Source organism: Schistocerca serialis, chromosome 4, assembly GCF_023864345.2.
Source record: "Schistocerca serialis cubense isolate TAMUIC-IGC-003099 chromosome 4, iqSchSeri2.2, whole genome shotgun sequence".
Classification (NCBI taxonomy): Eukaryota; Metazoa; Arthropoda; class Insecta; order Orthoptera; family Acrididae; genus Schistocerca; species Schistocerca serialis.
The window spans coordinates 286561435-286579731 of NC_064641.1; the positions used below are offsets into that span (position 1 = coordinate 286561435).

The window sequence follows — 18297 nt, forward strand, 5'->3', positions numbered from 1 at the left end:
GACTGCCGGTCTTAAGTGTAATCTTCAGAAATCAAAATTTTTTCAGGCATCTATCATGTACTTGGGGTTTCAACTCTCTCGGGATGGTATTCGTCCGCTTCAGCAAACCGTCGCTGTGATTGATGCCCTTCCTTGCCCTACATCTGTTAAGGAACTGTAGGCCTTCTTGGGGAAAATAGCATGCTATCACAAGTTTTTACCATCTGCTGCTTCGGTGGCTCAGCCGTTGCACCGCCTGTTTCATAAAAACGTGCCTTTTCACTGGTCCGCATCATGCGATGCATCTTTCCAGAAATTGAAGACTATGCTGAAACAGGCCCTGTGCCTGGCTACTTGTCGACCTGGTCAACATCTTGTTCTTGCACGGACGCCTCTCAATACGGGGTCAGTGCAGTCCTTGCGCACCGTTTTTCTGACGGTTCTGAACAACCCATTGCTTATGCCTCCAAAACGCTCACGGATGCCCAACAAAAGTATTCTCAAATTGAAAAAGAAGCTTTGGCCATTATTTATGCTCTTCATAAGTTTGTTGTTTTTCTCTATGGATCCAAATTTCGTCTTGTTTCATCCATCAATCCATCAACGTCACTTCCCGACAAGGCTGCACGCCACCTCCAGCATTGGGCTCTTTACTTGTCTCATTTCAATTATGAGATTCATTTCTGGCCGACGGCTCAACATGCGAATGCTGATGCACTGTATCGCCTTCCCATGGGTCCTGATCGGGCATTCGATAGGGACGATGCAGAAGGGTTGGCCAGATTGTCCGTCCGCTAAGACTTCTGATCCATTGCGGAACTACTACGCTTTGCGTTACAGCCTCACGGCTAGGGATGGTGTTATCCTCCTTTCCACCGAAAATGCTTCGCCACATGTTGTGGTACCTGCGTCTTTGCGTGCTTCGGTCTTGCGCCTCCTTCACCAAGGGCACTGGGGTGTCTCTCACACAAAATCTCTGGCGCGCTGTCATGTGTGCTGGCCCGGCATCGACTCTGAAATAGCACACATAGTCGCTGCCTGCAGCCCTTGTGTGCCACAGGCCGCCACCCCGAAGTCACCTTCGCCTGAGAAGCCCTGTGAGCGTATTCTTGCTGACTTCGTGGGACCTTTTTTAGGTACTTATCGGCTTCTCGTTATTGACGCCTACTCTAACTTTCCTTTCATTGTCCGTTGCACATTGCCTACCACCGCGGCAACCACCAATGCTCTAGCTCACATTTTCTCTTTGGAAGGCCTTCCCTCTACTCTTGTTGCTGATAATGGTCTGCAATTTGCCTCTTCCAATTTTGTGGTTTTTGTGCCCGTCACGGCATCATGCATGTCGTGGCCCCTCTGTTCCATCCACAGTCAAACGGTGAGGCTGAACAACTGCTCTGCACATTTAAGGCTCAGATGAGGAAATTCCTGACTTCTTCTGCTGATGATGTGCTTCTCCAATTTCTGGCTTTATACCGTTTCACCCCCATGTGCAACCACAGCCCGGCTGAGCTCTTACATGGCTGACAGCCCCGCACGCTACTTCATCTTTTGTGGCCTTCCACCTCACGGCCGCGGGTGCCTTCACTTGACCGGTTCACCACCGATGACCTTGTACGGGGACGGGGATATGGCAGGCGGCCAAAATGGAGTCCTGGCCGCATCTTACGACAACGTGGCCAACGCCTGTATGAAATCCAGACGGACACAGGTGTTGCAGTGCGTCATTCGGACCAGCTTCGGCCTCGTTTGCCGGCAACGCCTGTTCCAGATGTCACTACACCACCTTTGGTTCTACTTGATGCTCGGGATACTGGAATCTCTCATTACTCACAACACAGTCCTCTCACCATCATATCGGTGCCAGCACAAGAAGTGACGCCACCAGGAGACGTGCCCATGCAGGAACCAGATGACCATCATCTGTCAGAGCAACTCTACTCGCCTCCTTATCCTACGGACGGGGACACATCGCCCATGTCTCCTGTTATAACAACCGGACTTGCCACAACGGGCAGATTGGTGCACGGGGCCCCAGCAGATTCGACCCCCACGTCTCCTGTCATCTCGACCCATTATCATCGGGGTCACTTCCGACCGTACGGGAAGCCTGCTCCTCAAGACTTTACGGCCAGTCAAACAACAGCTATGGACATTAGCAATCTACAGGCCACTTCCATCAAGACCTGTGCAAAAACTTCAAAGGGGGAAATAGTGTTGTGACTCGCCAATCTTTCAAAGTGCCGCTGCACAGTTACACGCATCCTCTACATGTGGCGCTGTGTGCCAGCCATGCAGCAGCAGCGCTACTTAAGTGGCCAGCCAGCCAGCGGCCGTTAGACTTGGACTCAGTTATGATTTGACTGTTAAAGTGTACACACGTCTTACTCTGTTTACTTGATTTGTGACTTTCATGTATTGAATCTTCCTTGAAATATATTTGTTCAGCTTGATGTTATTACAGTTTCATGTGGAAGTTTGCAGTTAAATGTCACAGTAAAGGATTTGTGACTAGTTTAAAATATGTTATGGGGGAGGTGTGGAACTTCTTTGTAGCATAGTTACAACCAAGACCTCTTTTTGTTAAAATTTTATTTCCATGCGGATACACAGACAAAACCGTGCTCCAATGTACAACAGACTGTATTTTCTTTCTAAACCTCTTTTCATACTTGCATGTTGTTTTGCTGAGCTGATGTGAATGAGGGCCTTTCAAACAAAGGCAGGGGCTATTCCCTGCCAACCTCAGTTTTTGACCCTGATTTTGTATTGCAAAACCACTCCCATGTTGTTCTGGGAATCATCTGCTGCTATATTTATTGTTCTCCAGCCAATATATTGTGAAATAAGATGCTAAGTCTAACAGCTCATCCTTTTTTTAAAAAAATATTCTCATATGTTTATTTCCTTGTTGGTGACCACGGTGTTGCTTATCTGATTTATTGCAGCTGCTTACAGTATGAACTTTGTGTGTTAATTTATTATGCTGGTAAAGATGGGCATTCCTTAAAGTTATCAAATTGCTGAAAAGTTTTGTGTGTGTGTGTGTGTGTGTGTGTGTGTGTGTGTGTGTGTGTTGGGGAGGGCGGGAGTGGGAGAGGTGACTATCTTTATTGCCACGAATACGGTGAAAATATTCTGCTTCTTTCTTAAAACAACTAGAATTTTTGTATGCCAGATCACCAGTTGTAAGCACAAGATTTGTAAGAGATGCTGCAAGCTTTGTAAATGCTGTTCCTTAATAATCACTGTGGCTGTGTCATCATCTAAATAATTATAAAAAAAGGCATGGTTTATGTCAGTTGTCCAACTATTGCAGCAAAATTTCTGGGGCACTAACTACACCAAATGTTAACTGTAAGTATTTGGAACATCATAAAGATGGTGTTTATCATCAGGAGTTGGTGCAGAAATGTAACAAGTTCAGTTATTGCATCTTCCAAGTAAATTTAAAAAAATACAGTTTGCCAACTTGCATAATATCTGTTCTGGGAGAGGTATGATACACGTAATCACTACCTCAAATTTGTTTCATTTGTTGATGGTAGTTATGGAATTGTTCTATACTTTGATTGGCTGTTGCATGTTTTTAGTGAGGACTGACATGTGTAGCAGTTTGGTAACACACACACACACACACACACACACACACACACACACACACTTGTGACAGGTGTGTGTGTGTGTGTGTGTTTTTGTGCCTGTTGATGGATCACTGCTCCTGCTTTACTTCTAAATTATTTACACTCTGCTACAACTTTCCTTACCATCTTTATACTTTGATGTGTCATTAACTGACTTATAGTATTAGTATTTTAATCATGTTAAACATCCTTTTTTTTTGTTTCTGTCATTGACAATTCTATCCACTTTAGGAAAGGCACTCTAAGCTGTAACTGTGTCTCTAGAGCGCAGTAGAATATTGTAACACAAGTGTCTCCATGTACCATATTTTTCAGGAGTGATTATAAAAAATATAGGCTCAAAACATATGCTGTTACCTTCATTTGCTAAGAATTACCTTATTTGCTTGACGAGTTTTCCAGGATAAAGTGCATTATTCCCAAGTTTATTTTTGTGAGCATATTGTGTCCGAGTCCTTGGAAGATTTATTTTCTTGTGAATAATTGCAGCATATTGTGAGTTGGAAACAGCACTGTGTGAATTGGCAACAATTTCAGTCAAAGACGTCACATTTCCTGACACTTTACCACAACATACTGCACTAAAAGTGATGTGCTTTGGAGAGCTTTCTAATTTGATGTATCACGTAAACTGGATATTTTTCTAATGTTGATGATGTTGTTGCTGTTGTGGTTGTGGTCTTCAAGCTTTCCATGCTCTCCGTGCTAGTCTATCCTGTGTAAGCCCCTTCAGCCCTACCTAGCTACGGCAACTTAGATCCATTTGAACATGCCTTAGGATATGTGCTATAAGCCATTCTTTTAGTCAATTTGTGCCATAAATTTCTTTTTTCTCAGTGTGATTCATTACCACCTCATTATTAACCTATATAATCTTAGCATTTTTTAAATCACCATATTTCCAATGCTTCTATTCTCTTCTTCAAACGATCTTACCAACTGAACAACAAAGACATTTAAAATAAAATACACACCATTTAGTACCGAATGAATATACAATTTTGACAATAACGTCAATTAACATTGAAAAAAAAGTAAAGTATACTATTTCACTCAGCAAATAACTTTATGGCAAACATACATGATGCTTACAGCTGAGTGATGTGACTGGCAGACAGTCCCATGTATGGGAGCTTGTAGATGCTTGATGTCGTAAGTCCTGTGGCGATGCCATAGATGCCCGATACATCATTGCAAATGATAATAGCTCTATCTATTAGAAAATTTATACAGGTTTTTCTTACACTGTAAATAAAAGATACTACTTTCTTAGGCAAAGACAAATTTAAAAACAAATGTAAAAACAAGGTTTTAGTACCACAGGAGAGAACTTATTGATGTTGGATGCCATAGTGCTATGATGCTACTGTATATGACATGCATATAATTACAACATATTACAGTATTTGACATAAACCATATACAGATTTTTCTGATATTATGAGTAAAAATTAATGCCAATGTGAGGCAAAGAAAGGTTGAAATATGTACAGGGTTTTGCAGTAAAAATAATTTATGTATAAAACATGAAATAAAAAAGAAACAAAACTAGGTCCCTGTGTTAAGAGGTAAATGTTATTAAATGAACCGTAAAATATACAGGAGAACAAAACCTAACCAAATGAAGTATGGAAATGCGGATTTTTATTCATATATTCTGTTCCGCAGCAACTTGTCAAGAATGCTAAAAAAACCATTGTCTGCTGTTGATTAATTATTAGATTTTGGTTCAACATTTGTTAGTGTTAATTTCAACCTATTTGAGGATATTTAGCATTCTACCATTTTGTTCCAAATGTAAAATATTTAGGCTAAATTTGACTGTAAACACTGATTTTGTTATCCCAGGTGACAACCAAGGATGCTCTTGTTTCTGTCATACATATGCTCTTTGAATCTTATCTTAAATTCTCTAGCTGTCTGGCCAATAAACAAACTATTATAATGTAGGTAAGGAATTTAAGATAAGATTTAGGGCGCACACACATACCAGCAGTAACAGAGCCCTTGGTTGCCACCTGAGATGACAAAACCTCTGTTTACAGCCAACTGAAAGTAGCCTAAGTTTTTACGTTCAGAACAAAAAGGTAGAACACTAGATAACCTCAAATAGATTGAAATTAACACTAACTGCTGTTTAACCCCAAATCTAATAATTGATGAACAGATCACCAGCAGTAGGTAATTGTTTTTTATCATTTTTCGTGAATTATTGCTTGATAGAGCGTAAAAATATGAACAAAAATCTGAATTTACACACTTCATTTGGTTACATAGTGTTGAGGTGTAACATGTCATTCGTAGAACAAAATGTTTCACATCCTTTATCTCCATTGGCTGATATAAGATATTCGTAGGTTAAGGTAGCTATAAGTAGGAAGTAATTCACTGTCAGTAGGTTTTCGATGGTTTGTGCACATCTCAGTTGTACTGATCCTGTGCTGTCGATGGTGAAAGCTGTGGACTGACACTTCTACCTGCTGCATGGAGTCATTTGCTCCGTGGGGCCATGGGTTAAGGGCATGGAATGCATGTGACCTCCATGATGTCAAAGAAATCATCACCGAAAAGACAAGTTATGTTCAGATTTTATTGTATGAAATTGTTCACAGTCTCTTGTGCGATGCACTCATGCAAATATCTAGCTACAATTATACCCCTATGTACTAGATCAATTAGAAGAAGTTTGGTATGTATGTTATGGGAAATACATCAAGTTCAACTTCTCTGGATGTGTTATTCCACTAGATAGAAGAAAAAGTCACTCTCAGCATCATTGACACTATGGATCAAAGTCCTCAGGGGGAAGCTGGTTCGTGGTTCAAGGGCTTTGCCTAGCAGGACCATTACAGCATTGATATTGTATGGTGATCAACAGAAAACATAAAAGAATTGGAAAAATCCAGTAAAATGAGAGAGCTGCAGATCGACTGTTGGAATGTTTTAACACCTGTCCCTATCACCCCTAGTAGGAAAGTAAGCCACAAAACATTCCACTGCCCTCCTGAATATTTTATGGTTCATTTAGCAACTTTTACCTCTTGACAAAGGATCCTAGTTTTGTTTCCTTTTTTAATTGTATGTTTCCTACAGAAAATGTTTTTTGTTGCAAAGCCATGCATATATTTTAAACTTCTCTCTGCTTCATTTTGGCACTAATTTTTATTCATAATGTAGGAAAAAATCTGTATATATTTTATGTGAAATTACAACTCGTAATTATGCACATGTCGTATATGGTAGCATCATAGCACACCATCCTGCATCCATAGGCTCTCCTCTACGCTACTGAAACTGTACATTTCAACATTTGTCTTTTATTTATAGTGTAAGAAAAACTACGTAAACTGTGTAACAAATAATGTTGTTATTGCTTGCAGTGATGTAGTGGGTATTTAAGGCAGTGGCTACAAGCTCTCTTACAGGGGACTATCTGCTAGCCACGTCACTCAACTGTAAGCAGCATGCTTGTTTGTCATAAAGTTATTTTCTGAGTGAAATAGTAAATTTTATCTTTCTTTCAATGCCAATTGACATTCTAAATGGTATGTAGTTTATTTTAAATGTCATTGTTGTTCAAACATTGGTCCTCTTTTGAGACACTTGTGTAAATTTTCAAGATTTTAAACATTATTTTCTGTTACTAATTTGTCATCAGGTCATCTGAAGGTGGGCAGAGCATGAAACACGTAATGAGTGATAAATTGGTCCAGAAACATCCTGCAATTATTATTTACCTATTTTAAAGCCATTTTCATCTTTTTGATTACAATAGTAGCAATATCAATGCTTCTTTCAACTATTTATGTTATTTTTAATTTGGTTTTTTTTTCAGTAGATACCACATTTCAACATTAATTTTGACATAGTTGTTATCAGACTAGTGAGAAGGTGAATTTTTTCTGAATTAAGTAGCTGGACTGGTCTTGACAGTGCGGGACCAGCCACGTATGTCACAGAAAATCTGCCGTAGTCCCGTTGCCTACCTGAGGGTTGTAAATTATCTCCCCACTGGCTTCAGCCAGTCAGAAAGGAAACCTCTGCTACTGGCAAGACACACCAGAGTTCAACAATTCATACACATTGCTTACTCATAAAGTGACAGTTACTGAAACCAAGTAATTTAAAATATTTCTCTTGGTTAACTTTGGTTTGACACTTGAATTTGTCACAATTAATTGAGCATAGAATACTACACATATCAACACAGCAGTGCTGGAAAAAGACTCTCACTCTACAGATTGTCTAAACCCACTTAACATTAATAAAATTAATTTACTCATAACTCAAGTTTATGTTGCTTACTAACCATGTCCCAGTATTTGTTCTAACTTGTTAAGTAATTTTAATCATCATCAGAGTAGTGTTTGATTCTCCAAGAAGGAAAATTCAGTTTCTTGGGAAAGGCAGTTAAGTCACTATTGATGTAATGTACTGGCCACTTACTTGTGAAGTCTTCTTATTGCTGTTCTCAGTACTTTGACAGCTGCAGGACCCCCCTCCCCCCCACATTCCTTGTGCTCTCTGTTACACTCCTGGAAATTGAAATAAGAACACCGTGAATTCATTGTCCCAGGAAGGGGAAACTTTATTGACACATTCCTGGGGTCAGATACATCACATGATCACACTGACAGAACCACAGGCACATAGACACAGGCAACAGAGCATGCACAATGTCGGCACTAGTACAGTGTATATCCACCTTTCGCAGCAATGCAGGCTGCTACTCTCCCATGGAGACGATCGTAGAGATGCTGGATGTAGTCCTGTGGAACGGCTTGCCATGCCATTTCCACCTGGCGCCTCAGTTGGACCAGCGTTCGTGCTGGACGTGCAGACCGCGTGAGACGACGCTTCATCCAGTCCCAAACATGCTCAATGGGGGACAGATCCGGAGATCTTGCTGGCCAGGGTAGTTGACTTACACCTTCTAGAGCACGTTGGGTGGCACGGGATACATGCGGACGTGCATTGTCCTGTTGGAACAGCAAGTTCCCTTGCCGGTCTAGGAATGGTAGAACGATGGGTTCGATGACGGTTTGGATGTACCGTGCACTATTCAGTGTCCCCTCGACGATCATCAGTGGTGTACGGCCAGTGTAGGAGATCGCTCCCCACACCATGATGCCGGGTGTTGGCCCTGTGTGCCTCGGTCATATGCAGTCTTGATTGTGGCGCTCACCTGCACGGCGCCAAACACGCATACGACCATCATTGGCACCAAGGCAGAAGCGACTCTCATCGGTGAAGACGACACGTCTCCATTCGTCCCTCCATTCACGCCTGTCGCGACACCACTGGAGGCGGGCTGCACGATGTTGGGGCGTGAGCGGAAGACGGCCTAACGGTGTGCGGGACCGTAGCCCAGCTTCATGGAGACGGTTGCGAATGGTCCTCGCCGATACCCCAGGAGCAACAGTGTCCCTAATTTGCTGGGAAGTGGCGGTGCGGTCCCCTACGGCACTGCGTAGGATCCTACGGTCTTGGCGTACATCCGTGCGTCGCTGCGGTCCGGTCCCAGGTCGACGGGCACGTGCACCTTCCGCCGACCGCTGGCGACAACATCGATGTACTGTGGAGACCTCACGCCCCACGTGTTGAGCAATTCGGCGGTACGTCCACCCGGCCTCCCGCATGCCCACTATACGCCCTCGCTCAAAGTCCGTCAACTGCACATACGGTTCACGTCCACGCTGTCGCGGCATGCTACCAGTGTTAAAGACTGCGATGGAGCTCCGTATGCCACGGCAAACTGGCTGACACTGACGGCGGCGGTGCACAAATGCTGCGCAGCTAGCGCCATTCGACGGCCAACACTGCGATTCCTGGTGTGTCCGCTGTGCCGTGCGTGTGATCATTGCTTGTACAGCCCTCTCGCAGTGTCCGGAGCAAGTATGGTGGGTCTGACACACCGGTGTCAATGTGTTCTTTTTTCCATTTCCAGGAGTGTAGATAATTTGTTGGAAATACATATCAGTTCAGAAATGAAATTAGGTTTCTTTCCCTTTGTAGGAAGAAATGTTAATTGAAAATGCCCAGGAAAGTTTCATCAGTGAGAAAGTAAATGTATTCTGTGAATTTTGAATATGACAACAAGAAAACCATAACCGTCATGTGCATGGTGACAATCAGTTCAACTGTTCACTGTAAATTTCCCACTGACAACACTATTCCTAACCATGTGCCATTTAAAATGGGTGTTAAACAGTCATAACTTTTGTAACTGTGGTCTCTTAAGTGTATTGCCTGATGTAGCCATAATGTTGGCAGTTCCAGCAGTTGTTATCACCAATGGTGACTCCCTGTGGTCTCGATCTTCTGTCTCTGCATCACCAACAGCACCAGCTCCTGCGACTCATTCCTGTAGCTCTTCACTATTGTCTCGCAAAGAAGGTTTTCGTACTGTCAGTTTCACTATGTTTCAACCTCAAGATGCTTTCTGTTAGATAAATTCTAAACTTCTCATTTTCTCAGTTAAATTTATACTTCGCGTGGTTTGTGGAAAATTCAAAATTTAATGTGACAATTCTTTATACATTTTTACCTTAACTACCTTTCTATTTTTAATTAACATAGGTTTTTGCATTTGTTAAGAATTTATAATACATGAGTTTTGATACTGTGTCCCAAGTATTTGCCAGTGGGGTGTTTCTTGTTGGTTCGACAAGAACTCTTCCCACTACTTTGCCTTGTTACACTTAAAATTTCTAAAGGCGTGTGTCTTTGTGCAATATTTTATGACTAAAACTTTGATTCCTCCCCTAAGAATTCGTGACATGTTCTACTAAGTAAATATCTATTCAGCACACATTAAACTGTTCTCCTACATGATCCTATCCAGAGCTAAACATTGCAGGTTCCTCACTGAGGTAGGATTCTGCTACCTGTTTATCTAGTCTGCTGAAAACGCAAATCTTTCTACTTGTTTGGTTGACATTTGTATGTTGGTAATCATTGTTGCTATAACTGCATGGTCATGGAGATGAGTGTCAATGTGGACACCCTCAAAGTGGTCAAATCTATTTGTTGCCATTAGATACAACATATTTCCATCATAAGTGGGCTCTCAAACTATCTGTTATGGGTAGTTTTCAGATAAGGCATATAGTATCTTTTCACAGAATGTCTTATCACACCCATCGCTTACAATACTGTACTGTATTTTTCCCAGTTATTGCCCTATGAGTAAAGTCTCTTCTGATGCTGTCAGTATGATTGGAGAACATAATTATTAACAACCTGAGATTTTTGGAAAGTTTGGTTTATAGAAAGATTCAATTATAAGTTCATGCCCACACTTCATACTGTGTCTTACCCAGACAGTCTTGTATGCAGCTTTGATTTCTGTCTCAGTAGATCTGAGTTTTTCATCTACTGCAGAAAAAACACCACTTCCTTTTTCTATTAACCTATCCTTTCAATATATACTTAAATTTTTTTCCAAAATTCTCAGTGCTATCATTTTTGTGTTTCAACCAGCTTTCTGTGCCTAGTCATATGTGAACTCATCTTAAACTCTGGCACTTTGTTGAGAAAGCTTTAGCAATGGTACTGTCGTGAGCCCTATGGCACAAGTCTAGGAACTCATAGCTTTCCTTGTCATGAAATCTTCAAAGTCTATGGTTCAGGTCTTTCACTTGGCCCGGAACCAGAGGGTAACAATCAGTTTTGGGGAGAATGTTTCAAACTGTGAGCTTCATTGAAATTTCGCAAGCTTGGGTGGTCTCCTCAACCTTTACTGCCAGTCTATGGATTGATCCAAGTATGACTAGCAAGCCAGTTTCTGTTAGTTTCAGTTGCCATGTCGTAATGATCATTTTGAGGATGCCATTGAAACCAACAGGGAAAGCTACCTCCTTGTCAGACTCCTTTTCTAACCTCAGTGGAATTTGAAAGACATTCTAGAAACTTCATATTAGACTTTGTGATCCCAGGGTGACTCTTAACTGCTGCATATGTACAAAGAAAGACATTTTACTGTGCAAAACAAACATGTACTATACCATTATTGATTTGAGTTTCTGTATTTGTGCAGCTGTTGACCAACTTTTTCTAAAGATCCCTTGATATTTGCCTATTAGGCGATCATCGTGGCCTCCTAGTCTCTCCATGATGCCATCTGAAAGAATTTTATTAGTCACTGATTGCAAGGAGATTCCAAGCTTTTGTTCACTTTTTCATGATATTTCTCGGGAATAACAGGTGGATTAAGACAATTTTCCAATCTTCAGGCAGTGTTTCCTTGTCCTAGGAGTCTTCTATTTTCTTTTGTAAAATTTCACTCTGGGGCTTATTTCCTAAGTTTCAAAACTCCCAAGTCATATTTGGGTGCCCAGCATTTTTCATTGAGTAATGTGCTGTTTTATTTAATTATTGTTGCATAGAATGGAATCTTTATGTTTGAATAAGGGTTAATAAGTTATGTGGTTTTATCATACTTCAGTCATTTCTCAGATAGAATGTAACTATTTTAGAATAATCACAGTCTGATGTCTCTAGCACATGTTGTTCTTTAATTGAAAGCATAGTGTTAGTAGCTGGCCGGTGTGACCGAGTGGTTCTAGGCGCTTCAGTCTGGAACTGCGCGACCGCTACGGTTGCAGGTTCAAATCCTGCTTGGGCATGGATGTGTGTGATGTCCTTAGGTTAGTTAGGTTTAAGTAGTTCTAAGTTCTAGGGGATTGATGACCTCAGATGTAAAGTCCCATAGTGCTCAGAGCCATTTGAACCATTTTTGAGTGTTAGTAGCTTATAGGCCATGTTTTCTTTTGATTGTCTTATACTACTGATAACCTCATTTCTCTGAGTTTTGTTTTAGCTGATTTTTTCGGCTTGGATCAGTTGAGTTTTGTTTTAGCTGATTTTTTCGGCTTGGATCAGTCTCTCTGTTAGAGCTCTTTGGCCAGTGAAAGTTTCACAAAAGGTTTGTGATTTTTTGCTGTTCCTGACTTGATCAGATAGTATTTGATCAACATGTGGAATCTTTTTCTGATGATGATTTCACAGATATTGCTCCCCACCAGATATCCCACTTCTACAAATTCTGTGCAGCATTGATGAAGTACTTTTTGCTGTGGTGTAGGCAGTTATTGACTCTCTGCATATCTTTGTATCAGTTGTTGGTTCCAGTGCTTGTGAGTAGATCAACTTAAAAGTGATTATTAGCATATATTGACATGTAGATATGTTTATGTAACATTCTTCTAATGAACTAAGTACATGTGCTTACTTTTTAACCAAAACAGAAGTGGCAAATCAGTGAGATTAACGTTGTCATTAGGAATTGACTAACAGTAATAAATTAAATACATGTGTCAGTATATAGGTCTTCATGTTATAAGTGTCATATTGGTTATATCTCTCACAATGAACTTCTTATCTACCTTCAAACTGAAAACTGTGTGTGATAAGTAATATTTTTTCCTTTTCACTGTCATTCAAACTGAATTACAGTATCATTATTCATGGCTGCAGATATTACACTGCCCAATTGTATTACTTTATTTGCTTGATACATTTTGATGACCTTTTGGAATCAGAAACTTCTGCTACAGAACAGTGCTCATCATAGTGAAGTAATGTTTAACTTCCAAAATTATGGATTACCTTAGACCTTACAGCACATCCTGATGGTAGTCAGTATAACATCTAAGAGCTAAGAAATCATGGAGCTCATTATATAGCATTCATTGTATACATAAGGTAATAATCCTCCGCATTGTATTTGCACAAACATACAAAATTTTTCTGTCTTTTGTGTGTTACTACAGCCAGTGACCTATATAAAGGTATCATATCTGTAAAATGCAGTGTCTTTTTAGTTACATATTATTCATATGTACACTCAATTTGTAGCTATGGAATTCTTTTTTGGAGAACAAATGCACAAAATATGAACACAGTTTTCAAACTCCAGAAAAGAGCCATAAGAATAATAACCAAAAATACTAGTTGAGCTCATTGTAATGATCTGTTCAGAACACTGGGGATTTCAACTGCTCCACGTGAATACATTTACCAGTCAGTTGTACACATCAAAACTAACATTGGTAATTACTGCACAAACAGCTCTGTCCATGACCATGCAACAAGAGATAGACTCAACTTACATTTACCAAGAAAAAATAAACATAAAACTCAAAACAGCATTTTTTACCAAGGAATAAAACTTTAAAATAAATTACCAAAGGAGATTAAAGCAATTGCCAAAATACACTTATTTAAAAAGGGAGCTAAAAAGTACCTATTATGCAATACATTTTATACATTAAAGGATTACTTAGCTAAAACAGAGTAGGGGTTTGATAAAAAAAGTTATACAAATAAATAATAATAATGATTATAAAATATCCAACATTCCACATAACATTTTCACTTTATGTTTTTCTCCTTCTTTTTTTCCTTTCTAGAAATACTTACCCCCAAGCTATGCATAGCGCAATACTAACACCTCTTCCTCTTTCTGAGCTCAACATCTCACTCATTATGGAGGGATGCTGACTCAGTTTTTCAGGATAGCAAATGGGAAGTTGCGGTACAGAAAATGGCCCAGAGATCACCAGTGTGTGTGTGTGTGGGGGGGGGGGGGGGGGGGGGGGTGAGTGAAGTGTTATGAAACAGTGTGTGTACAGTGTGTGTAGTGACTTATAGTGAGTTATGAGTGAACAATGTGGCATTACATTATTTAATAAGCTACTTGTAAAAAAAGTATTGTATACAAGGAGTAAATGTAATGATTGTCTCTAACTAGAAGTCTGTAAATATAGCTGTATATGAATTTGCTTATTTTAAGTTGATCTAAATGTGTAAATACTTTGACGTGTCCTATATCCTTGTAAAAAGAGATCTACGGATGAATAAAGCTGCTGCTGCTGCTACTAGTACTACTACTACTACTACTACTACTATTTTGAACATTGTACCTGCTTAAAGTTTCCTTCATGTGCTTTATATTGTTTACAGGTAATACTGCACCTGACCAGACAGACCCAACTCCATTTGTTATAGAGTGGATTCCAAATATATTGCCAGAAAGCGGTATCGGTGAATTGAGGATCAGATTTGAGTTCGGACATCAACGTAATGGACAAGTGGAAAAGCATTTACAATTAAGGCAAACATATTCGAGACTGGAATCTCGACTTAATGATGACATCTCAATAACAAGAGTAGATGACTGTGGTTTATTGCCAATGTGATACCTCTGTAAAATGTACATGTTAAGCGCTTAAGATCTGCAGATTAGCTATTATACATTACTGGTACTCATGAGTAGTAATTTTACTGTTTTATAAGATTTTCTGAAGTATACTTAGTGAGATGTATGTAATTCTTTGGGAAAGTAGTGTGGATAGAGAAACCATAATCAAGGCCACTCAGCTGTGATAATGCTATACTTTTTATGCACTATAGTTTAAATGTGTTACAGAAGGGGAACTGCCAGTGTAATTTTGTTATTACATATTTTAGTAAAGAATTTTGCAGCTTTTGCGTTGTTATATATGTTTAAAAAATTGTGGCTTTTTGTGATACTTTCAAATTACAATTAAAGTTGAAAAAAGTGTGCTTTTTTGGTAGATAATACTCACTATGAAGACTTGAAAAAATTGTAGTGTATGTTTGTTACATGGCTTGTCAGTGAGGGTGTGAGACTAAGTATGTACCACTAAATAGAAGCCATGCTAAAAATGTGCATACTGCCGTACAATACCAGTCACAGTGAATATTGTTTCAATGATGATAATTGTGAGTCATATGATTAATACATAATAAAAATGTGGGGTCTTTCTAATAGTTGTTTATGTTTGTATTGTGTAGAATATGAAGGACTGAAGAATAAATGAGGAGCATTCATGAGTTTGAAAATAAAAGTATTTACAATAGCTTTTAACCACACTTTATACACTCTGCTCTCTGAATTTGTGGGAACTTGATTTTATCTTTCTCCCTATTTTATTTGTCTGTTCTACTTTTTAACATAATCTGAAACATGCCATTCTTTGTAGCTTTTCTTGTGCACACTTTTGTCATTGTGATCATAAACCTACTCATATTTATTTTTATGTGATCTGAATTTCAATCAGCTTTGCAAAGGTGACATCATAAGTATTGTGCCTATCTTTTTCACAGCTGTTACTCGAAGTTTAGTATCCGAACGAGCTTCTTTCAAAATCTAAGAAATTAGTCATTGTACACAGCTTCTTTTGTAAGATCATTTTCTACCCACCTGGGCTGTTCTCTCTTAATGTGTACGTTTAGATTTACATCATCTTCTTAGTTCCATCAAACAATTGTTGTTGTTGTGGTCTTCAGTCCTGAGACTGGTTTGATGCAGCTCTCCATGCTACTCTATCCTGTGCAAGCTTTTTCATCTCCCAGTACCTACTGCAACCTACATCCTTTTGAATCTGCTTAGTGTATTCATCTCTACGATTTTTACCCTCCACGCTGCCCTCCAACACTAAATTGGTGATCCCTTGATGCCTCAGAACATGTCCTACCAACCGATCCCTTCTTCTGGTCAAGTTGTGCCACAAACTTCTCTTCTCCCCAATCCTATTCAACACTTCCTCATTAGTTATGTGATCTACCCATCTAATCTTCAGCATTCTCCTGTAGCACCACATTTCAAAAGCTTCTATTCTCTTCTTGTCCAAACTATTTATCGTCCATGTTTCACTTCCATACATGGCTACACTCCATACAAATACTTTCAGAAATGACTTCCTGACACTTAAATCTATACTCGATGTTTAACAAATTTCTCTTCTTCATAAATGCTTTCCTTGCCATTGCCAGTCTACATTTTATATCCTCTCTACTTCGACCATCATCAGTTATTTTGCTCCCCAAATAGCAAAAGTCCTTTACTACTTAAAGTGTCTCATTTCCTAATCTAATTCCCTCAGCATCACCCGACTTAATTAGACTACATTCCATTATCCTTGTTTTGCTTTTGTTGATGTTCATCTTATATCCTCCTTTCAAGACACTGTCCATTCCATTCAATTACAAACAGGAAAGAATATTCAACCATGTACATCCCATTAACGCCCGTTTCTTACATAAGACATAATGAAAATGTGCAACTATATAATGTCGGTAGCTAAATAAACCCGGTGCGCTATTTGGGTGGGTGGGTGGGTGGGGGGGTTGCAAGAGGGGCACCTCCCCCTCCTGGAATCTGGGTAAAACCTTTTTATTCATTAGTGAATTCCCAGGAATTTCTAGCAGTCATTCACTAGGATTCTATTAAGCTGTAAACTTAACATTGGAGACAGCAATGAGCTTTAGTAATCACTATTGTATACCTAGGATTTTCTTAGTTGTTACTCTGTTAATGGGAAATTATACCAATTCCATAATGCAGCTGCCATTGTGTGGCTGATCTGCTGTCAAAGTGAATACGAACATCTACATAACCATGTCGAAATAAAGTCTTGAATTTATTCTGTCAATTCCTTGTTAGCCCTTATCGAGCTGCAGAAAGTAGCCAGTCTAGCACCCTGATGCACAGATTTTGTCACCAATTCCCAACACAATAAACATGGCAGCAGTACACATGCCAGTCATCCATTCCCTGTTTCCATAAGGATAGTCTCACTTGATGCACAATGGAATCACAACAGCAGTTTACTATCTCTCTGTGCAAAAAGAAAATCTATAATGTCTTTTTGATTCTGCTTTCAGTTTCACATGAGAGAACAACACAGCCACATTATGTTGTAGCTGTACAAACCTATACTTAATCCCAAATATATATTTAAAAAAATAACTTTTTCTACACTAGAAGAAAGGAAAGAAGTGTGAAATTTCAAGGCTGAGAAATATGCTTCCAGGCTGTGGACGTTTCAAAATCTATGAGTGCAACACAGTGCCACATGCAGTCACAGTGCTATGAATTGTGCATTTCAGTTGCCATGCTACACAATCGTGTTACATACTGGAGAGTCAAGGGTTATCTTGACGCAGTCCTTGGATTTGGTTTCTCACATTCTTCAAGTCGTATATTGGCCCTAGGCTACACTTTACCAAACCAACCAAATAGGTGTATCTTTCAAAACAATTTTGTTCAATCTGAGTTAAGCCACTTGACACTACAAAATAGAAATCATGAAACTAATGCAAAAATTAACATAAACACATGTGAAGGTTTATAAGATGTCATCAAAGTGGAGTAAGCCTTTTTAAAAACTTTATTCCATCTTACTCCACTTTGAGGTGTGTTAATATGGTATTTTTGTTGATATGCACCACAATTTTCTCTGTCATTCTGACTTTTTTCCTATTTTAGATTTTTAATTTTCGGATTCAACCTAACAGTATGGGAGTATGAATAAATTAGTTTTGTGAATATATTCTAGCTATACTATATAACTTATCTGCCGTGGATCAGGATGTAATCTCACATCGTTGAATCAAAAAGGTGACATCAATATTCACATTAACAACAGAAAAAGCTGGACTTTGCTTATACTGTTGAAATATGCTTATGATTTAGGCACCAATGTAATCTACCTTAAAAATTGTAAGTAGATACCTATTGACCTTTTGAGGCACAATAAGTTTTGTTTTCTTCTTGACAGTTTTAATTTTTGGGTCATGACACACTCAGATTTGCCGACTCAGTTATATCAAATCTGGCAGATTTTGAATCTTGATCCCTCTCTGAAGA

General features: G+C 39.4%; 1 protein-coding gene across 1 annotated transcript in view; it reads left to right on the plus strand.

Annotated features, from left to right (window-relative positions):
- Nucleotides 1-15416, plus strand: part of LOC126473885 (uncharacterized protein C2orf42) — a gene marked incomplete in the record, with an annotated part of 222134 nt that extends 206718 nt beyond the window's left edge. The window contains 1 exon segment of the mRNA XM_050101223.1: nt 14586-15416. Coding sequence (XP_049957180.1) covers nt 14586-14821 — 236 coding nt within the window.
- Between the last annotated feature and the right edge of the window lie 2881 nt (nt 15417-18297).